General features: G+C 31.5%; 2 protein-coding genes across 5 annotated transcripts; both read left to right on the top strand.

Annotated features, from left to right (window-relative positions):
• Nucleotides 1–939: 939 nt before the first annotated feature.
• Nucleotides 940–5,009, top strand: LOC124928197. 3 transcript variants are annotated; one of them, XM_047468727.1, is made up of 5 exons: nt 940–1,062; nt 1,234–3,531; nt 3,611–3,922; nt 3,990–4,065; nt 4,146–5,009. In XM_047468727.1, the coding sequence occupies exons 2-5, from the start codon at nt 1,280–1,282 to the stop codon at nt 4,881–4,883; spliced, it is 3,378 nt and encodes a 1,125-aa protein (XP_047324683.1). In that variant the 5' UTR covers nt 940–1,062; nt 1,234–1,279; the 3' UTR covers nt 4,884–5,009. The 3 variants fall into 3 exon arrangements, with proteins under 3 accessions (XP_047324683.1, XP_047324682.1, XP_047324684.1); XM_047468726.1 differs by having other exon boundaries at nt 947–1,062; nt 1,231–3,531; XM_047468728.1 differs by having other exon boundaries at nt 947–1,062; nt 1,231–3,531; nt 4,139–4,353.
• A 759-nt stretch (nt 5,010–5,768) lies between these two features.
• On the top strand, nt 5,769–10,596 carry LOC124928201. Of its 2 annotated transcripts, none has more exons than XM_047468735.1 (8): nt 5,769–6,181; nt 7,588–7,708; nt 7,798–8,245; nt 8,316–8,436; nt 8,520–8,804; nt 8,882–8,983; nt 9,087–9,462; nt 10,335–10,596. In XM_047468735.1, exons 3-7 carry the CDS (start codon nt 7,935–7,937, stop codon nt 9,456–9,458), a joined length of 1,191 nt encoding a protein of 396 aa, XP_047324691.1. In that variant the 5' UTR covers nt 5,769–6,181; nt 7,588–7,708; nt 7,798–7,934; the 3' UTR covers nt 9,459–9,462; nt 10,335–10,596. The 2 variants fall into 2 exon arrangements, with proteins under 2 accessions (XP_047324691.1, XP_047324692.1); XM_047468736.1 differs by having other exon boundaries at nt 7,649–7,708.
• The last annotated feature ends 13,104 nt before the right edge of the window (nt 10,597–23,700 follow it).

The raw sequence follows: 23,700 nt of genomic DNA on the forward strand, positions 1-23,700 counted from the left end.
AATTGCTATACCTATTAAATAAAATCGTTCATGATCTTTCCGCAACAACATTTACAATAAGGTATATAAATTTATATTTTTGAACTCTTAGGTACAAATCTCCTGTATTAATGTGCACTAATTTAAGCACTAACCCATTTAGAAAATTATATTTCATTAATGTTTGCACTAATAATTTGGATGTGTATTGCGAGAATTAATGGAACTCGAATGACATAAATTATTATTATTTTTGAACTCTTGGGTAGAATTCATCTATATTAGTGTGCACTAATATTTGCACTAACTTATTTAGAAAATTATACTGCATTAGCGTTTGCACTAACAATTTGGATGTGTATTGCGAGAAATAGTGCAGATTGAATGTCATAAATTATAATTATTTTTGAACTCTCGGGTAGAAATCTCTTGTATTAGTGTGCACTAGTATTAGTACTAACCCATTTAGAAAATTATACCGCATTAGCATTTGCACTAACAATTTGGATGTGTATTGCGAGAATTAATGGAACTCGAATGACATAAATTGTGATTATTTTTGAACTCTCGGGTAGAAATCTCCTATATTAGTGTGCACTAATATTTGCACTAACTCATTTAGAAAATTATACTGCATTAGCGTTTGCACTAATAATTTGAATGTGTATTGCGAGAAATAGTGCATATCGAATGGCATAAATTGTAATTATTTTTGAACTCTCGGGTAGAATTCTCCTATATTCGCGTGCACTAGTATTTCCAATAACTCATTTAGAAAATTATACTGCATTAGCGTTTGCACTAACAATTTAGATGTGTATTGCAAGAAATAGTGCAGATTCTATTAATTATTTCTCACCAACCACATCTACCCATGTACTTCTTTACCAACTTTATTTAATTCTTCTTCTTCATTTTCCTTTATTCTATCTCCATCTTTTCTCTACATTTCTTTATCATTTTACATCGTTCATCTATCATTTTCTTTTTCTAAACTCTATCTTTCATCACCAACTTATAGAAGATCTTCAAACATTGATCACCAAAATCAAGAACATCAATACATTGGTTTTGTATTTCAAGGTAATTTTGTCTACAAACTCCAATATCACTTACTTTATTTATTCATTGACTAATTATGTTTATATATATATATATATATTCATTGACTTATATGTAAACATATTGATTTAGTGAATGAAGATCTTTTAATCTATAATAATAGATAACCATTATTTTTTTTGCTTTTAGTAGGTATTGTTTCAATAGAATTGCATCTAAATTATATACATAACTACAAATGAGGTCTGATCGTGATTGGATGTATACGAGAAACCCTGAAAGCATGGAAGATTTTTTAAAAGGAGTGCAAGAGTTCATTTCATTTGCCACAACTCAACTCGGTTATATGGATGGTGAAAAAATAAGGTGCCCTTGCTTAAAATGTCGTATTCAAAAGTACATTAAGTCAGATTTGTGCCTTAGTCATTTGATTAAGTATGGATTCATGGCAAACTATCATACGTGGTCAGCTAATGGGGAATCTAGTCAAACCTCGAATGTATACACCTTTCGACGTAAAAGACCTTCGCTCGGTTACAATGAAAGAACAACAAATCGGTATGAGTCAATGATACATGACATGGATTCTAGTTTCCAACCAAATGTGGAAAATGAAGCATCAACCTCTTCCAATTTTAACACATATATTTTATCAGAAAGGTTTTGGAAAGCATTGAACGCGGCACATCAACCAATCTGGCCTGGTAATGATAGCGAGAGTAAACTATCTGCAACTGTGAAACATCTTAACATGAAATCCGAGAACAATTGGTCCGAACGTGCTGTCAATCAAAATCTTGACTACATTAGATCAATGTTACCCAAAGACAATTGCATGCCGGATAGTTATTATAGCATGAAGAAATTGGTTGAAGATTTGGGTTTGCCCGTGATTAGAATAGATGTATGTAGAGATGGTTGCATGCTTTTTTGGGGGGAAGATATTGATAAACAATCATGTAGCTTTTGTCATCAATCTCGATACAAAGAAAATGTTCGTAAACTGAAGCCCCACAAACAACTATTTTATTTACCACTAGCTCCCAGATTGCAAAGGTTGTACGCCTCAAATGTGACAGCACCTCACATGACATGGCATGGTCGTCATGTCAATAAACCCGAGATCATGTGTCATCCGTCAGATGGAGAGGCTTGGAAGAGGTTTGATCACCATCATCCAATATTTGCACTTGAACATAGAAATGTTCGATTAGGACTATGTTCAGATGGATTTGCTCCTTTCGGACAATATGGAAAAGCATATTCATGCTGGCCAGTTATTCTAACACCGTACAATCTACCACCGGGGATGTGCATGAAATCACCGTATATGTTTATTTCATTGATTATTCCCGGGCCAAAAAGTCCTCAAAGAAAAATCGATATTTTCCTTCAACCGTTGATAGATGAGCTAAAAATGTTATGGAATGTAGGTGTTCCTACTTATGACGTTTCTCGAGGTGACACGTTTATCATGAAGGCAATGTTGTTGTGGACGGTTAGTGATTTTCCGGCTTATGGAATGTTATCAGGCTGGAGTACACATGGAATCGATAGTTGTCCGATATGCATGAAAAATTCTAAATCCTTCCGATTGAAATACGGTCGAAAAGCTTGCTACTTTGATTGTCATAGACAATTCTTGCCATTGGAGCATCCTTACAGACATGACACTCAACATTTTACAAAAAACCGGGTGGAAAGAACTATTCATCCTCATATTAAGGATGGAGATGAAATATGGACAGAAATTTCCCATTTGAAGCTTGTTAGTGAAGCTCCCAATGAATATCCTCATGGATTCGGTGATTATCACAAGTGGACTAAGAGAAGTATCTTCTGGGAACTTCCATATTGGGGTAAACTTCTAATTCGACACAACTTGGATTTTATGCATATCGAAAAGAACGTGTTTGAAAACATCATAAATACAGTTATGAATGTGAAGGCAAAGACAAAAGACAACCTTAACGCTAGGAAGGATATGTTTCTTGTTTGCAATCGTCCGGAGCTACATGTTGATCCTAATACAACTTCTCGAAAGCCTAACAAGGCTTCATATAGTTTGACGAAAACAGAAAACATGATAATTTGTAAATGGGTGAAGACCTTGAAATTTCCGGATGGTTATGCGTCAAATTTGTCACGGTGCGTTGACACAACCGAATCAAGGTTGATTGGATTCAAAAGTCACGATTGTCATGTTTTTTTAGAAAGATTATTGCCTATTGCGTTTAGGAGATTACTACCTAAATTTGTATGGGGAACACTTGCGGATTTAAGTAATTTCATGAATGACCTAAGTGGTAGAACTTTGAGCTCAGACCAAGTGGATAACTTGCACTCTCAAATTCCGGTAATTTTATGCAACTTGGAGAAGATTTTTCCACCCTCCTTCTTTGATTCAATGGAGCATCTTTTGATACATTTACCATATGAAGCAAAAATAGGTGGTCCTGTACAATACAGATGGATGTATCCATTCGAAAGGTATGTTGCCTATATTCAAATTATATTTTCCCATAATTTTATTTATAGTTGTAATACATTTTTCCAAATTTCTATTTAGGTTTCTAAAGAGTGTGAAGCAAAAGGTGAAAAACAAAGCCAGAATAGAAGCGTCCATATGCAATGCCTATATTCTAGAAGAAATATCCACGTTTGCTTCATATTATTTTGAATCGAAGGTGAGTTGCAAACAAAGACAACCACAAAGGAACACTGAAGGGCCTGTAAACATAACAGAACCACCGATTTCGATTTTCAATTACCTTGGACGTGGAACTGGTGGTTCATCAAAGAGATTTATGTCAAGCCAAGAAACTTTATCGGCTCACAATTATGTCCTATTGAATTGTCCGGAGGTGGATCCATATTATAGGTAACGAATTATTAATTTGAATTTCAATTATAAATTTGTTTGCTTAAAATTTATATTATGATTGTAGGGCCTTTTGTGACATGAATGTCGGGTTAGATCCGGATGAAATAGTTTGTCAATTCTCGTCATGGTTTCGATCAAAGGTGATGAACTAATTATTTCACTTTGATTGAAAATTGATCTTATTTGGTTCAACACATGGTGTTCATTAATTAGTTTTCAGGTTGTACAAGACAATCGACGGAATACGGAAAAAGATCTACCTTATTTCATCTCATTTGGTCCTAAAACGCCTGCAACCACATATTCAACTTACTTCATCAACGGTTATGTGTGGAGGGCAGGTGATTACGGTTCTAATAGATCAACGATGAATAGTGGTATTTGCGTTCATGCAAACGATGTCGATTATTATGGACTTTTGGAAGAGATTATTGAATTACAATACCCAGGTCCATGTTTACGTGTTGTTCTATTCCGATGCATATGGTTTGATCCGACAAGAGGTACTAGAGTTAATCCTACCTACAGATTGATTGACGTTAACATGAAACATAGATTGAGGAAATACGATCCATTTGTTCTTGCACAACAAGCCATACAAGTTTATTATTCGAACTATCCAACCCCAATGAATGATCCTAATTGTGAATGGTTGGCCGTTTGTAAAACAAAAGCAAGGGGAAAGATTGAGGAAATATGGAAAAATGAAGTGGAGGTGGAGTATCAACAGGAGTATCCCACCATTGAATTGTATATTCCCCTTGATATACCGTTGTACAATGTTAATGATTTGAGTGACCCAAATATTCTGAATGTTGAGTTAGACGGATCAGATGAAATTGAATCGCATGAGAGTGGTTCGGAGGAAACTGAAAACGTAAGTGATTCATATTATAGTACAAATGAAGATGTTGAACCTATATTAGGGGAAGAACAATCCGGAGATGACATGTTTTAGATTCCTAACGAGTCAAATGATTTATATTATTATATATTATGGTGAATTTTATGGTATATTTTAATCAATGTTATGGGAAATTTTATGGTATATTTTAATGAATATTATGGTAACTTTATGGTATATTTTAAGGATTTTTATGTTATATTATGGTCACTTTTATGGTATATTATGGTGAATTTTATGGTATATTTTAAGGATTTTTATGGTATACTATGATATATTATGGTGAATATTATGGTACATTATGGTGACTTTTAAGGTATATTATGATGAATTTTATGGTATATTTTAAAGATTTTTATGTTATATTATGGTAAATTTTATAGTATATTATGGATACTTTTATGGTATATTATGGTGAATTTTATGGTATATTTTAAAGATTTTTATGGGATATTATGGTGAATTTTATGGTATATAATGGTGAATTATATAGTATATTATGGTTAATTTTAGTGCAAAAGAGATCTTGCACTATCTTCGGCACTGACATTGTAAAAAGAGTATTGCAAGCCTTAACGCATATAGGAATTTACTTATGATTAAATGAAAGTATTGCAAGAGTTAGTGTAGAGGGTTAAGGGAAAGTATTGCAAGGGTTAGCGCAGAGGGTTAAAGGAAACTTTGCTTAGAGCTATGTTTAATGCAAGGCCAAATAACAAAAATCTACCCGAGAGCTGAAAAATATTTACTTAAAATGCCATTGGAATTGCATTAAAATCCGCACTAATGGTTAAAGGAAAGTAGTGCAAAACTTAGCCCAGATTGGCACTAAATTCCGTTTAGAGCTAAGTTTAATGCAAGACCAATTACCCTAAAAAAATTTACCCGCCCGTTTATTTTATTTTTCCGCCTAAGTCCCCCCAAAATATTTCATTTCCAAAAAATATTTCTCTCTCCTTCCATTACAACCTATCTTCGTCTCCAAACATCCTTTAGCCTCCATCTTCATCTCCAGCCGCCTCCGTCTATCTTCATCTTCAGCCGCCTCTAATCTCCTTCTATCTTCATCTCCAGCCGCCTTCAGCCGCCTCCAGCCTGCATCTATCTTCATCACCGTCTCCAGCACCGTGACCCTCTTTCTCCATCCTCCTCCAGCTGCCGTCTATTTTCATCTCCAGCCGCCTCCAGCCTCCGTTTATCTCCATCTCTGTCTCTAGCACCACGACTCTCTTTCTCCAGCCGTCTCCAGCCGCGATACCCTGAAACCCTCCAGTCGCGAAACCCTAACACTGTCTAATCGCGAATCCCTAAAATCATCTAGTCGCGAAACCCTCTACAGGATAACGTTCCAGGTATCTCTAACTCTATCTTAATCTTTCATTGTTATTGTTTATTTACAGTTTCTCAAGAATTAAAATATGTTTTAGGTCAATGGAAAACTTGACTGTATGCGAATGATCTATCACATATATATATAATCAATACTTTTTTCATTCTTTAGTATTAGGCATTGGAAAATTTGACTGTATGCGAATGATTAATCACATACATATGTAGTCAATACTTTTTTCGTTCTTTAGCATAAGGCATATAGAGTGACAGACTTTGGTAATACCTTGTTTATTTATACAAGTCTAAAAGAAACATTTAAACCCTTGATGACTGCTTTTTATGCATATTTGCAGAAAAAAAACACATGGTAAAAGATGATTTTTGTCCCACCTTCCATTAACTAGCTAAAACTTATAGATATATATCCCTTTCAAATCTTATAGGAATAGCATGATCATATTATTTGTTGAATTCTGAAAGCTACCATATTTCAATTTGATTAGTACATTGAGATATTATGTTTGACTTTCCGTTTAACATTAAAGTTAATTTCTTGCATTCATTTCATCTGCTTATTTGATCTGCATAGTATTATTCATTCCAATTGTCAATTGAGCTTCCTTAGCTTATCTCTTGATGTGTATTTGTTTGTTATGATTTATTGTTTTTCTTTGAAATGGTAGAACTTTTCATCTAGGTTGAATTCCTGGCTCATTTCTTGATGGGTATTTATTTGATAAGGTCAATTAGTACTTTTACTTTTGTTTCAATGCTTTTGTTTCTTTTACTTCTTAATTTTCAACTATTTAATCAATTTTCATTGTTATTGTTTATTTACAGTTTCTCAAGAATTAAAATATGATGAAATAATGTTTTAGGTCAATGGAAAACTTGACTGTATGCGAATGATCAATCACATATGTATATATAATCAATACTTTTTCGTTCTTTAGCATTAGGCATTGGAAAATTTGACTGTATGCGAATGATTAATTACATATATATGTAGTCAATGCTTTTTTCGTTCTTTAGCATAAGGCATATAGAGTGACAGACCTTGCTTAAGTCGACATGTGTATTTTGTTTCTTCACTTGCTTTTTGGTAACATCTAAGTTTCATTATATTAAATATTTTGTCTATTCTTCATTCTACTCCTTTTTCCTATCTGAACTTACCTTGTAGCCCTTCTTTCATTTGACAAAGTAATGACTAGCTAGGTTTGGCAAATTGGGAACTCAAGACTTTATTGTTGAATTCTGAAAGCTACCATATTTCAATTTGATTAGTACCTTGAGATATTATATTTGATTTTCCGTCTAACATTAAAGTTAATTTCTTGCATTCATTTCATCTGCTTATTTGATCTGCATAGTATTATTCATTCCAATTGTCAATTGTCAATATTTACTTCTCAATTTCCTCCAGGATTTGGCTGTCCTAGTGCTATTGATACTTATATAGTTTATTTCTCCCAATTCATCAAAAGGAGAGGATGCCTAGAAGAAAGAGGATAGACGATGAAGACACTGATACAGAATTTGAAGTCGTAAGATTTCTAAAATCCTAGATTTCAAAGATGTTGTTACTAATATGCTAATATTATTTTCAATAATGTTTTTTGATTATCGATTTCAGGAAACAATTCGACCCAAAATTAATGCACCTGCCAAGAAGAGTGGTGCAAACTCTAAACGCCCTAGAATTGAAATATCTCCAGTACCTAAAAAAACGTCTAAAGTTGTTTCAAGAAGACAATCCCCACAGAAAAAAAAATGGATCCTAAACGACTAGTTGTCTCTACTCCTAAATCACCAAACCCGACTCAACTCCAAAAACAAAATAAAACATCCAAACAACCAACTCCCAGCCATGATGTATCAACTCTCCAACCAGTATCATCTGCTGGTTTGGACACTCAATCAGCCCGGCCAGAAACATTCAACAATCGTGCACTCGTCCTTGAAGATCCAATCCCAACTCATCCAACCTCAAATGTTGCTGATCATGATGATATAAGGGCGGAGGACGGGATAGCTAGTGTTTGTAAATCTTCTAAGACGTACATCGAGGTTAATGGAGAAAAGTAAGTTTCAATAGGTAAATGTTATCTCTAACAATTGACAAAGGTAACTAATATATTTTTGTTTCTACAGCTTCATTCCAGATATCTTGAAAGATATACATCGGATAGTAACGGGATATTGGAGGGGGCCGTATTTAAATTGGAATCAAGTGCCGGAAGACATTAAAAACACATGGTGGGAACATTTTACGGTAAGTGATAGTCAAAAACTTACATACTTTTAAATATTAAAAATTGTTTCAAATCCAAAACTAATTTCAATTACTTATTGAAGGAGATGTTTGAGTGGGATCTAGTCTCAGAGGGGGATGTAAACAAACTTTTTAAGAAGAAGGCGGGTACGAAGATAAGGAATTTCATAACTAGGGCAAAAGCAGCAATGAAGAAGCCACCACATGTCACACTGGAAGACTGGGCGCAAATGAAAATTAACTTTGAAGAACCTAAATATTCAGAAAAGTGCACTAAAGCTAAAGGACATAGACACGATTACACGTCAAATGGTGGGGCGACGTATTGCGGTGGTTCCATAACGGCGGAAGAACATCAGAGAAGATTAGTAAGTAATTTAGTTACTTTTTTAGTATTCAATTCATATTTATGTTCTAAATGAAATTATTATATATTTCTTGAAAGGCACGGGAACTGGGAAGACTCCCAACCATTCTTGAAACATTTGAAAAAACGTTTAAGAAAAAAGATGGTACTTGGAGTGGGAGCAGGGCAGCAGAAGTTGTGGTAAGTTTTATTCAATGATACTGATAAGTTTTATAATATGATTATTTATTATAAATGATGTTGAGATTATTATTTGTACTAATAATTTTTTTTGTATGTGTAGGAAACTTTTAGTCAGCTCCATGAAACACAGAATTCTGTTCAACTAGAAGAAAGAAAAACCGACACTGAATTGTGGATGGAGGCGGCTGGATCGAGCACTAGCGGGCGGGTGTTTGGAATCGGATATATGGGTCGAAAACAAGTGTATCAAGATAATCGTTCCAGCACCAAGCTAAGTTTGGAGGTGAACACTCTGAAGGAAACAGTGACTGAATTGAAGTTGGAGAATTCAGAAAAACAGAAAGAAGTTGAGAATTGTAAGTTGGAAATCAATACACTCAAAGACCAATTCGCCGAGATGATTCAATTAATGAAGAAAAATGGACAACCTACTCCCCTAACAAATACAACTCCGGAAGGCGGAGACGTATGAAAAGGTTAGTTTCCTTAACCTATTCATTCATTGAATTTGGTTTTATATATTGATTTTAATTTATACCAAATATACAGGAATGAGTGATTTTAATTTGGTGTTGTTTGGTTCTAAATTGATTAAGAAACTTTGTGTGAACTTTAGATGATTTTGTAATGTTGAATAACTTGTAAAATGTTAAAAAAAAGAAAAATAAATTGTTCTCAATAGTATGTGATTTTAGTCAGAAATTCAGTTTTTGTAGACATCATCCTAATTAGATTCAATTCTACATCCATTTGGTCAAAATTAAGTTGAATATATTATTTATAACTACTAAGATAATCATGATCTTTCTCCATAGACTTTTCTTGTAAAACTGAAGTAGAAACATACATGTTGTGGATGCTATTCAAATTTTAAACATATTTGTGGTTGTTATTCAAATTTTAAACATATATGTGGTTTCTTAGTTGTTATATTGTATTGTATTAGACAAGCATGTTCACACTAGGAAGGCAAGGGAATTAGATTTCTTAGTTGTTGTATTGTATTGAATTTAATTGAGGGAAAACTATAGTTGAAAATGTTATGTTATATATTGACATTATTGAGTGTTATTTCTTAATAATATGAAATTTTATGTGCAAGTAATTAGTGGAAAATGATGTTACATATTGACATTATTGAGGCATCAAAGGAAAACAAATCATATATTTTATTTATGTATCAGCTTTATAAAACTATAGTTTCAATGTTGTGAATGCTATTCTTTGTATAAAATTCAATGATTTCTTTTACATTATATAATATAAATATTTTCTTTATACATAAAATGTTTATACATTTCATTTTTTTGATTCAAAGCTTTGTTTGTATTTTTCTATATGTGCACAGGTGTGGCTGAAATGTGGATCTTCCATGACATTGATGATCTTTTTGGACTATATCAATGGAAGATTTCATTATTTTATGGACAAGGTTTGAGAAATTATATTTTGGAAAGTTTGAATTGAATTGAATCTGATATGTATGCTGTTTGACTTGGTTATGTTTGAGGTTAATTATGATGTTTGAATTAGTTATGTTTAAGGTTTGAGAAATTATTTTTTGGAAAGTTTGAATTGAATTGAAATTGTGGTTAATTATGATGTTTGAATTGGTTATGATTTCTTTTGCCTATTATATTTCAAAATTAGTTTTTTCAATACCAGGTTCAAATAAAATAAAAAAGTTACAAATGTCTTAGAAAATTTAATGCTAAAATAAAAATAGTGCACAATATTAATGCTAAAATAAATAAAATGAAAATAATGTATAAAAGATTTGCAATATTTCGAATCAAATAGTGCAAAATAGTTAATGCAAAAATATATTACAAATATTAAAAACACTATTATTGCAAAACCAAATGTATATACATTTGCAAATGTTAATGTAAACTAATCTTATATATATAAATTATATAAGATATTGAAGAAATGATTGCATAAATTACCGCAAATTGTATTGGATCATTTTCAAATATTCCGTATTTGAATATAAATTAAATTGAGTATTGCAAAACCAAATGCGGATATATTTGCAAATATCAATGCTAATTAATCGTATGTTTACAAATTATCGAAGATATTGAATAAATAATTGCATAAACTACCGCAAATTTTATTGGATCATTTTCAAATATTCAGTATTTGAATATAAATTAAATTGAGTATTGCAAAACCGAGTGCAGATACATTTGCAAATATCAATGCTAATTAATCATATGTATATTATATTATCAAATATATTGAAGAAAAGATTGCATAAATTACCGTAAATTGTATGGCAACATTTTCAAATATTCAGTATTTGAATAAAATTCGGAATGTATTGCATATACAAATGCGGAAATATTTGGAAATGTTAATGCAAACTAATCGTAATAATATATTTATTAACGAAGTTATTGAAGAAAGTAGTGCAAAAACATGAGGCTTTTAATAAAAATATTAATGTAAATATTATTGGAAAATTATATTAACCATGGTTAGTATATGTTTTACAAAATAAGGGATTTTCTGCAGCATATTTGGTTTTAGTGATAATGTTATGGGAACTAGTATTGCGCGCGTTAATGCAAATTTGCATTGGGGTGATTTGCATTATTTTTGGTATCCTTGCAAATTTAGTTGGGAACCTATCAGATAATGCTAATATAATTGCTGAAGTTCTTTTTCATTGCAAAGAATGTTGTTTTACCGTTGTTGCAAATTGACAGTTTTTTTGTAGTGGAAGCTACCAATTAGTTTCTTTAGGGTGTTTTGATTGTCATTTTTTAATCATAGTTAGGGTTTGTCTAACTTTGATTCTTGATTCTTCCACTTTTGAGATTTTTAATGAAATGATATTAACCGTTTTCCAAAAAAAAAAACTTAAAATTTTTTTTTCAATTGAGTATGTGTAACTCTAAATTTAGATTTATTGTTCGTCGATGATTATTGACATATATTAATAATTAAACAAATTTAAACACAATTGCATAATGCATGCGTTGAAAAGATTATGATATTTTATAAAATAATTTTACAGCTATATTTTGATTTGAAATTAATAATCATGATCACATTTAAAAAAATGTTTATAATGAATATTATAAGTTAAAAAATAATAATAAAATAGAAAAAGAAATTACATAATTGAATAACTATAATAAAATGTAAAAAATGATAAAAATAAATTAAAACTATTTTATTTTATTAGAGAAAATAAATATGTAAGTTTATAATACATAAACAAATATTTTATCTCATGTTATGTTGGATGCATTTATAATATGCATTCTCTATTCTTCTTATTAACCCTTTAAAATTAACCTTCAAAAACAAAAATAAAATTAAATAATTAAAAGATAATAGTAAAATCGACTAAAATAGAAAGAAAAAAATAATTACAATAATTAAAGTTATATTGTTCTGGTATAGAATGACAAAATTTAAATTAAGTAACATGTATTTTTTTCTCGTTTTTTTATTTTTATAAAATGATCAATTTAATAAAAAATTGTTTAAACACAACGATAAAATATAACATGAAAAAAATGGTACGTGAAAATTGAATCATTAGAATGATTAATTGACTCGGAAATTTTCAAAAAGAGCAATACGATCTCCTGACGAATCCACGGGTTTTCCGGATCCAATATCCGACATCGTTATGATAATGACATTGTGAATAATCCTTAACGATATACTTTCGTTGTTAAAAGTTTTCCGATTTATTTCCAATCATATTAAAGACTACAATATCATCAAATGTTAAAGATTAAGAATCAAGACCAATCACATATATCAAAAGACTCTTGAGTTTCTCTTTAAAGACCTGAGTTTTCTCGAGAGGACTCTTGAGTTTCTCTTTAAAGACCTGAGTTTTCTCGAGAGGCTCTTACTTTTATCTATGTAAATTGAAGAATCAACCTTTAATATTATTACTTGTAACATTTCATTACTATTTTCTTTATATAAATACCGGTCAATGTAAATCTTCATTATGAAGCAATATTAATGTAACTAAGAAAATTCCCGTATTATACACACAAATAAAAATATAATTAAAATAAATTTAATAATAAAATAATAATAATATGTAATTATTGTTTAAAATTCTTAATAAATTACGAATAAAAATAAAACGCTCTCATTTCATATTTTATTACTTCGTATAAAACATCTTATCTTCTGACATATCTTTCACATATTTTTTCTGAATAAACCTCTAATCTCGTGACCTTACGCTTTCATTTTTGTCAATCAAATATTTGATTCATATTATAGATTAGTTAGTTAAAAAGTATTATTAGCTAGTTGGTTAAAAAGTTGTACTTGTTTTGTTATATTGCAAGTTCAAAACACACATATATCATTTTAAATTTTATTTTTAACCGTTTTAAGTATATATGGGCGGGTCAACCCACAATCCGACCCAAGTATCCATTTACTCTTACATATATATTCAAATAACCATAGCTCTCGACTCGGCAATCCGAACACTTTAAAATTTAAGCATTATTATATATATAAATTCTTTAAAATATATCATCTCTCTTATTATCAATATTTTAAACATTTCTAATCTTCTCTCTGCTTATCTTTCTATATTCTTTACTTTAACATGATATCTGAGCTTTTGTAAGAGTTAACACCCACGATTCTATCAACCATAAAGGTTAGCATTTTTTAAAACATTTTATTGATCAATTAAATATTTCTCATCACGTCTCTTTTGTTAAACACTTTTCTTTTCTTTAAAATCACAAAAAAACATCTTTGTCAATCATTTTTACATTTATATTTCCTCTCATCCACCGTCACTTTCTCAATAGGTTTGTATTCACCAACACATTCTTGGGATCTCATCATTCCCAACATCTTAATCTTCATTACCATCAAACTTCATCCACTCTAGTCATCTCTCATTTTTTTACCTATATTCAACTATAAAAGTTGATCACAACTTCAATGTATTTATTTTATTACCGACTATTAAAGTTGATATCGAATGCTAAAATCAATGCTGAATGCGAAAGTCAAGAAGATCATTATAACCAACTACAAAAGTTGAGAAAAATATTTATCGGATGCAAAAGTCAACGTCGGCTGCAAAAGTTGATGTCGACTGCATAAGTTAAGAAAATGATAAAATCATTACCGACTGTAAAAGTCGAGAAAATCATTTCCGACTGTAAAAAATCGAGAAAATTATTTTCGATTATATATGAAAGTCAAGAAAATAATTATTTATTGAAAATTCAATGTCAATCATGGGCCCTTCATTCGTCCCACATCATTACTCGTCTCTCTGAAATCTCTAGCCATCAAATATGACTGGCTAGTATCATCACCAAAGGATTTGGCTTAAATTATTTTTCTTTATTATGTAGCAAACTCTCGTGTATCACTCTGTTTCATTTGAAGGAATGTATTAAAGACTATAATATCATCAATATTACAAAATAAAAATAAAGACCAATCACTCATCTATCAAATGACTCTTGAGTTTTTCTCAAAAAACTCTTGGTTGTATCTATCCGTAAATCGAAGAGTTAACATTTAATATTATTACTTGTAACATTTCATTACTATTTTCTTTATATAAATACTAGTCAATGTAAATCTTCATTATCAAGCAATATCAATCTAACTCTTTAGAGTGTATCATCTCTCATATAAAAACTCATTTTCTAAGTCTTGCAATTTTAGTCTCCCAATCCATGCATCCCAATAGCCTAACGGTTTTCGACATAACTCATTGTATTCTAGTCAAATTCTTCTATAGACTTCATATATTTACAACAACGTGACAATGTTAGAGTAGATGAAAAGCCGTCTCAACCTCATTATAACACATACAATTCACAATAATCATGTCTTTTTTCATATATTTATCGTCATTGAGAAATTCGTCGTGAATAACACTTAAACAAAAAAAAATGAGATCTTGGTAGGCATATTAGACTCTCATAATTTTTTTCAATAATGATCAATCGAGCTAACTTTATTGAACAAAGTGTAATAATGTTCCACATCAAAGTTATAAAAAGTGTAATAATGTCTCATATTAAAGTTATTCAGATCTCGTCACCGCATAAAATTCCGAAAATACGAGTTTAACCACTTATTTCATAAATAATAATATTCATATTAAATGTATAGTTGGCATTGTGACAATTATTTTTAATAACAACCTTATTTTGTTGCTTTTAGTTACATTTTTTCATTCATTTTTTAAAATTCATATCAATCCCTTAAAGTGCACTCTAATTTCAAATTTATTACTGTGCAAAGATACTGATTTGTGATTGTATATGTTCATGTTTTCATGATCACATTGAGTTTGAATGAACATGATTTATATCACTACACCAAGTTCATGTTTGTCACTTGAGCATTCTTTATTTAGAGAAGATTGCTAAATTCTTTTCAAGGAAGACCAGAGTGTTATATTTGATCATAATGACATAAAATCTCTTGAAGTCATTTTATAGGGTTAATTCTACATAGTGCAGGTCCTGGAAGAAAGATCTTCTCCAGTTGATTCTGAGGGTCAAGGTCTTAATGGATATATTCTGGTACAATATTATGGGAACAATGAGAGGTAGCATTAAATCTACTAATATTTATTTGGATCTGGCAGTTTTACAAATTGGATAGTTTCTAACCTTTTTCCCAAAATTTTGCAACACCTTTTCAAGTGCTTGAGTTGATCCAACCATATATGTTTATCTATTTGACTCAGTAAGTTAAAAATCCCCTTCTTACTGTGTTTTGATCATTTTTGGAAACTGGTATTTGTCACAATCTCTTCTATTTTCAAATCGCCAGTTAAAATTAAAATTAATTGTTTTTTGTTTGGTATAAGATAGTTTTTGGATATGATCTAAATTATTTTTCAGACTAGATCCATATTATAGTATTTGTTGTTTCAGTTTCTATCAAGATTATTTTTTGAATCATGATAAGATTATAGTGTGATTTTTGGCTTTATTTGATATAAAGCTTATTTTTAGAACATAATTCATAATAGTTTACACATAATTATGATTTTTGAGAGACATAATAAATTTAGATTTTTCGGGAATATGGTCCGATCATAAAATGAGATACAACAATAGGCCATTTATTGGTTTGTATATACAGAATTTCATGGCAAGAATTTATATATCATTATTTTTAGCATTTTTACTAAATTTAGAGAATTTAGTTTTGAACAGAATTTCCTTACAAGCGTGTTTTAATACAGCAAACTTCAAAAGTCATTTGCTTATTGTTGGCTGATTGGAATATGTTTCACTTTTGTAGTTTTTTGAAGAGAGGAGTTGAAGTCCAGACGGATACATTCAAGGGCTAGACTGGGCTTAAGCCCAGTCCTACCTTACCTGTGTAATTATTATTTTTAATATATATATATATAAGGTTAGACATTAGAGTTAATACATAATAGTATTAGGTTTGTTTCATTATTAATTATTTTGGGGTGAAAGAAAGAGGTTGGGACAAGTCTAAATAATTTTTTTCTTAAGTTAGGTTTGATATGATTATTTGAGTGTTTTTACAATTTATGGGTATTTTTTATTTCACAATATATTATTTTGTTAATAATCAAATAATATTTTCCAACAAAAAAATAATTATTTTTAAATATTTAATAAGGGGCGAATCTATTTTAGGGAGTCCATCCCGAATATATATAATCATCGTAAAATGTGGTATACATTTTAATTTTTTTAATTTAATTCATTATTTGATTTTTTTTAATTCATAGAAAAATGAGTAAAATTTACAATTATCCATAACTTTTATATTAATTTTTTTAATTTATCACATTTTTTATTTTTATGCCCACCCTAACTCAATTTTCTAGATTTGTCCCTAAGTCCAGCTAAAGAGTTTCAAAATTCTTTGCAACAAGTAACAAGTAATCATATTATAGTTATTTTCAAAATCTTATTTTTATCTGCATTTTTTTAAATCTTGATGATCTTCATGGTTTGGTAGGATACTAATCAATATTATTGTCCATGCGTATTTCTCTAAAAAGTAGAACTCAAAACATCAATTATTGAAAATTATGTACTCAACCTACAAGTTCAAAGGTCATTAAAAAATTCTAACATAAGGGAAGGAGGTAAACACAGCTCACAAACAAACATCATCATATACAACATTTCAATCACCAATAGTAAAACTTAAAGTCAAACAGGTGAAGATGCGACGTAAATATAATCGCGGGAATTCGAGGAATGCAGATCGCGTTTTGAGGAATGCAGATTGAGATTATAAAGCAATGTAAGAGTTGTCAAAGAGGAAACTCACAATAGAATCAAAATTTTAAAATTGTAAGTATTGTATGCTTTTGTTGTTTGTTACTGTAATCTTTGTTTGTTTATTTCCAATCAAATATTCTAGAGTCGTTTATCATCCTTTAATCAAAGTTAGAGATTGTCCAGTTTGATTTTGACCATTTCTTTCTCCCACTTTTGGGCTTTTTAATAAAATGGCGCTAAGCTGTTTAAAAAAACCCACTAAAAATAAAACCTTCCTAGCTTCATGATAAAATTTGGTTCAAATCTGAGCATGATTTATTCATATGTAACTTTACTTCTTATTTTCATTAATAGAAATTGAGAAAAATGTACTTTTATGATGAATGTGTATTTACTAAATAAAATAGAGCTTAGACAATGTTATTACTATCATTATTTATAGCCCTTGATGAATTATTTTCACAATTAGAAGCATAAGTATGTCTTCTCCTAGTGATTAACTCTTTGTTAAAACTGTTGTTTCCTTTATATAGTTTGTGGTCCTTTCTCACAAATTTATTCTTATGCTTATGATGTACATCAAAAGGTTGTTGATTATAATAAAAATAAGAGAATCACTAAGATTTTTGTATGATAAGTTTATTATTATTTGGTTCACTTGAATTTTTCAAATTTCAGATAATATCATGTAGCTATCTGCTGGTGGTAAACAATAACTAAGATCCTTAACAAAATTCTCATTTTCTTATAGAGGAAGTGCTTATCATCTTCGCTTGTATTGTAATTTCATGGCTTATTATATATATGAGAACTAAGATCCTTAACAAAATTCTCATTTTCTTATAGAGGAAGTGCTTATCATCTTCGCTTGTATTGTAATTTCATGGCTTATTATATATATGAGAAAGGTTGGTTTGGGGAGAGATTTTAAGAGAGAATTAAGTGACGCAATTTAATTCGCTGAAAAATTAATAAATTTTCTCTCTCTTTTCTCTCTACTCATCTTTATCTTGACACGCCATCCACCCTCTCAAATTCTCTCTTTGTCACTCATCTCTCTATTTTTTAGTACATAATATTTGTATTATCAGATTTAAGTTTGTTAGGATTTGTATCTCCCAAATCCGACCAGCTTGAAACAATTTGTAAAAATGCAAGAAAGATGAACACAAGAAGACACAGATGTATAGTGGTTCACTCAAATTGAGCTACATCTACTTCAACCACTATGAAGAAGAAGAAGGAATACAAAGTTTTTTCCTCACACTTTATCTCTCTAGAATTATTTCACTTCTTTTTAAACCCTTAATAATCACATATTTATGGGGTAAATATTCAGGTAATAAACCTAAATAATTCTTGGTCAGGCCCAAGCTCAAAACCAAATACAAACTCAATAAACTCTAATTAACACTTGTAGAGTTTATTATAAGTGTAGGTTTCATAACTCAACAATCTCCCACTTGGAGATTAACTTCATCATCTCTCGATCGGTGGCGGCTTTCCATCTGGTGTCTTAACGAAGAAGACCAACTGAAGTTGCACACAACTTCAATTTCTCATTTGTCACAACTTTCGTCAACATATCAACTGGATTCTCACTCCCGGGATTCTACTCAAGAGCTAATACTCCATCTTCTAAAGCTGACCGGATGAAATGATAACGAATTTGTATATGCTTCGTCCTGCCATGATAAGCAGGATTCTTTGTCAAATGAATGGCACTCTGACTGTCGCATCGCAACACATTTCTCTCGTAGTCTTGACTCAATTCTCGTAAAAAGGGTTGTAACCACATCATCTCCTTAGCAGCCTCTGTCACAGTAACATACTCTGCCTCACAACTAGAAAGAGCAACAATCTTCTGCAATTTTGAAATCCAACTGATTGCAGTACCTCCCAGAGTATAAATGTACCATGTTGTGCTCTTCCTACTATCAACATCACCACTATTGTCAGCATCAACATATCCTTTCAAACCCATATTAGACTTTCAAAAACACAAAGTGAGACCCGTACTTCCTCTTAAGTATCGTAGTATCCACTTTACTACTTCCCAATGTTGTCTACCCGGGTTGCTCATGAATCTACTAACAACTCCCACTACATGTTCTATGTCTGGTCTTGTGCAAACCATCGCATACATAATACAACCAATGGCAGAGGCATACATAATACAAACAATGGCCATGTAATTTTTCTCCTCCTCTATTGAAGGCGACTGATCTTTAGATAGTCTGAAGTGACTAACTAAGGGGGTAGTAACTGGTTTTGCATCATACAATTTGAACCTGCTAAGAACTTTCTTCACATATTCTTCTTGTGAAAGCTTGAGAACTTCTTCATCCCTGAAAATTCTCATCCCAAGGATTTGTTTAGCAGCACCCAAATCCTTCATTGCAAACTTTGCAGACAACTCTTTCTTGAGCTTGTTAATCTCATACAAACTTGCTCCAGCAATCAACATGTCATCAACATAGAGGAGCAGAATAATGTACGATTTATCAAATCTCTTAATATAGAAGCACTGATCAGCTTCACACCTTAGAAAATTATTATTTTTCATGAAGCTATCGAACTTCTTGTACCATTGCCTTGGAGCCTATTTCAAACCATACAGACTCTTCTGAAGCTTACACACAAGCTCATCTTTTCCTTTGATTTCAAATCCAACTAGTTGTCGCATATAAATCTCTTCATCTAAATCACCATGAAGAAAAATATTTTTGACATTCATTTGTTGAAGATGGAGGTCTTCTTTCACAACTAAACTCAAAATAGTTCTGATTGTCATCAATTTAACTATTAGAGAGAAGATCTCATTGTAGTCAATACCTTCTTTCTGTTGAAATACTTTCACAACCAATCTTCCCTTGTACCTCATGGTTTTATCATGTTCTTCTTTAATCCTGAAGATTCATTTGTTGTGAAGTGCTTTCTTTCCTTTTGGTAGCTTAGTGAGCTCCCAAGTCTGATTCAACATCAAAGAGTCCATCTCATCTTTCATAGTAGACTTTCACTTAATCGATTCATCAGATTGTATTGCTTCCTCATAACATTCAGGTTCACATCTATCTGTCAACAAGATATAGTTCAGAGATGGAGACCACCTCTCAACTGGTTTTCGATTCCTTGATAATATTCTCAACTATATAACCGGTGTTTGCTGATTTACCTTTGGGGCCACGTTCTCAATGATTTCATCTTAAAAAACATATTGTTCTTCTTCGACAACTAGTATATATTCAGCTGAAAATTCTCTCAAATCGACTATACTAGTCTCTTCCAACTTGGAATCACCATCTGATGTCTTCCCAACACAATCTTTGTAGAGAACCTGTTCATTGAAGATAACATTTCGTCTACGAATGATCTTCCGATTTTGATTATCCCAGAAATGATAACCAAACTCGATATCACCGTAACCAATGAAAAAAACATTTATTAGATTTTGGATCAAGCTTGATCCTATCACATTCATTAATATGAACATATGATAAACAACCAAACACTTTCAAATAAGAAAGGTTTACCTTTTTATTGCACCAGGCTTCTTCAGGAATTCTGAATTCAAGAGAACAGAGGGTCCCCTATTTATCAAGTAGACAGTAGTATTTATAGCTTTTGCCTAGAAGGTTTTAGGCAGCCTTGCATACAATCTCATGCTTCTAACACGCTCGTTCAATGTTCGATTTATTCGTTCAGCTGCTCCATTCTCTTGAGGCGTTCGGGGAACAGTCTTCACCATACTGATCTCATTCACAGCACAATACTCTTTGAAATCTGAATTGATATATTCACCTTCGTTGTTGGATCTCAAGCACTTAACTTTCTAATTTGTTTCATTTTCAACCAAAGCCTTCCATTTCTTGAAAATAGCAAATACTTCAGACTTGTGCTTTATAAAATATACCCATACATTTCTTGTCGAATCATCTATAAACGTCACGTAGTATTATGATCCGCTAATAGAAGAAACGGGTGCAGGTCCCCACACATCAATGTGTACCAACTCTAGCCTTTCTTTCTTGAGCTCCTTCCCAATCTTTAAGAAACTCACCCTTTTCTATTTTCCAAGAATACAGTTTTCACATAACTGATGTTCAACAGACTTTAGTTCTGGAATTTCTCCATTCTTCAAAAGAATTTTCATCCCTTTTTCGCTCATATGGTCCAACATGCAATGCCACAACTCACTGTTCTTCGAGTCATCAACTACAGCAACAACTGTTTCTCTGTAAGTTGAAGTCGTATATAACGTTCCAGTTTTGTGACCTCGAGCAACAACTATTGCTCCTTTAGTCACTTTCTATGCACCATTTCCACAACTGAAATTGTGACCTTCTTTATCAAGTTGTGTAACAGAAATCAGATTGCACATTAAACCTGGAATGTGTCTCACCTTATTAATCTTCCAAACATAGCCATTTGCCATCTTCAATTTTATGTCCCCCATGCCAACAATATCCAGTGGCTCACCATCTGAGAGATAAACTTTCCCACAGTTTTTAGCCACATAATTCTCCATTAATTCTTTGTGGGTAGTGGTGTGGAAAGACGCTCCCGAGTCCAAAACCCATGAATCTATCGGGCTATCAACAAAAAGAAGTAACGCATCAGTGATAGTTTCTGTAACAACGTTGGTTGCATCATTTTTATCATCACCGTTTTTCTTCGGTGCTTTGTAGTTCCTCTTTAAATGACCTTGTTTACCACAATTCCAGCACTCAAATGTCCTCCCAGACTTAGACTGACTCTTCTTACTCCTTGACATAGATTTGCTCTTACCTCGGTTGAAATTTCTATCATTACCTCTGCCTCTGTTTTCTACATTCAGAGTAGAGCCTTTGAACGTTTCACCAAAATCAATTTTACGAACCTCTTCAGCAAGAATACGATCTCTAATTTCAATAAATTTCAGTTTAGCATTTCCAACTAAATTACTAATTGTTTCCCTCATAGGTTCCCAGCTATTTGGTAGAGATGCTAACAAAATCAGGGCACTAACTTCATCCCCAAAATCAATCTCAACAGATAGCAATTGATTCTCAATTGTATTGAATTCATTCAAATTAGTAGTGACAGAAATATCATCAAACATTTTTAAGTAAAAAAGTCTTTTCATTAAGTGTACCTTGTTGTTAGCATATGGTTTCTCATAAATATCAGAAAGAGATTTCATCAGACCCATGGTGGTCTTCTCCTTTGCTACATTGTGAACAACTGTCTTGGCTAGCGTCAATCGGACAACTCCCAAAACCTGTCTATCAAGGAGTTTCCATTCAGCTTCATCCATCTTCTCTGGTTTCTCACTCAAAGTAACATGAAGCTTCTTTCCATATAGATAATCTTCAATCGCATTCTCTATAGGGCATAATCTGTCCCATCAAATCTTCCAATCTCATGTCCTATATTGTTCTCACTTGCCATTGTTTCCAATGCTCAGATCTAGCTTAGTTGCTCTAATACCAGTTGTTAGGATTTGTATCTCCCAAATCCGACCAGCTTGAAAGAAGAACAAAAGAAGACACAGATTTATAGTGTTTCACTCAAATTGAGCTACATCCACTTCAGCCACCACCATATTTCACTATGAAGAAGAAGGAATACATAGTTTTTTCCTCACATATTATCTCTCTAGAATTATTTCACTTCTTTTTAAACCCTTAATAATCACATATTTATAGGGTAAACATTTAGGTAATAAACTTAAATAATTCTTGGTTAGGCCCAAACTCAAAACCAATTACAAACCCAATAAACTCTAATTAACACTTGTAGAGTTTATTATAAGTGTAGACTCCATAACTCAACAAAGTTTTCCTTATTGATGATTTCACTTCCTTTCTCTTGTTTCATCATATTTCAATAATAAGAGATGAAGAGATTTAGAAAGAGGCATGAAGGTAAGATGGAGCTGGAAGAAGTATAATTAACTACAAACTCTCTACACTACACAGGTTAGTTGAACTTTTTCAGACTGCTAATAGAAACATTGAGCTCTCAATCTTGTTTCATCATATTTCAATAATAAGAGATGAAGAGATTTAGAAAGAGGCATGAAGGAGATGAAGAGATTTAGAAAGAGGCATGAAGGTAAGATAGAGCTGGAAGAAGTATAATTAACTACAAACTCTCTACACTACACAGGTTAGTTGAACTTTTTCAGACTGCTAATAGAAACATTGAGCTCTCAATCACTTGGTAATGTTGGTAGTTAGTGAAATCAACAACATTGATAGAGAATAAGATATAATTATTTTTATGGTTCAAAATTATAATAATCTAATAAAATCATAAGTTTTGTTTATTGGGATACATTTCAAAATTTATCCTTCTTGAAGCTTGGTTGATATATATTGTTATAATATATAATAATATATATAAGATAGTGCGATAATATTAACATTATATTATATTATTATATAAGTTTCCTTAAGGTCTATATAATAGATATAA

The sequence above is a fragment of the Impatiens glandulifera genome, chromosome 2 (genome assembly GCF_907164915.1).
Source record: "Impatiens glandulifera chromosome 2, dImpGla2.1, whole genome shotgun sequence".
In the NCBI taxonomy this organism is placed as follows: domain Eukaryota; kingdom Viridiplantae; phylum Streptophyta; class Magnoliopsida; order Ericales; family Balsaminaceae; genus Impatiens; species Impatiens glandulifera.

Coding starts and splice junctions, on each gene's coding strand:
- LOC124928197 (XM_047468727.1), top strand. CDS start 1,280: ATGAGGTCTGATCGTGATTGGATGTATACGAGAAACCCTGAAAGCATG. Junction 3,532..3,610: donor TGGATGTATCCATTCGAAAG/GTATGTTGCCTA, acceptor ATTTCTATTTAG/GTTTCTAAAGAGTGTGAAGC. Junction 3,923..3,989: donor GAGGTGGATCCATATTATAG/GTAACGAATTAT, acceptor TTATGATTGTAG/GGCCTTTTGTGACATGAATG.
- LOC124928201 (XM_047468735.1), top strand. CDS start 7,935: ATGGATCCTAAACGACTAGTTGTCTCTACTCCTAAATCACCAAACCCG. Junction 8,246..8,315: donor ATCGAGGTTAATGGAGAAAA/GTAAGTTTCAAT, acceptor TTGTTTCTACAG/CTTCATTCCAGATATCTTGA. Junction 8,437..8,519: donor CATGGTGGGAACATTTTACG/GTAAGTGATAGT, acceptor TACTTATTGAAG/GAGATGTTTGAGTGGGATCT.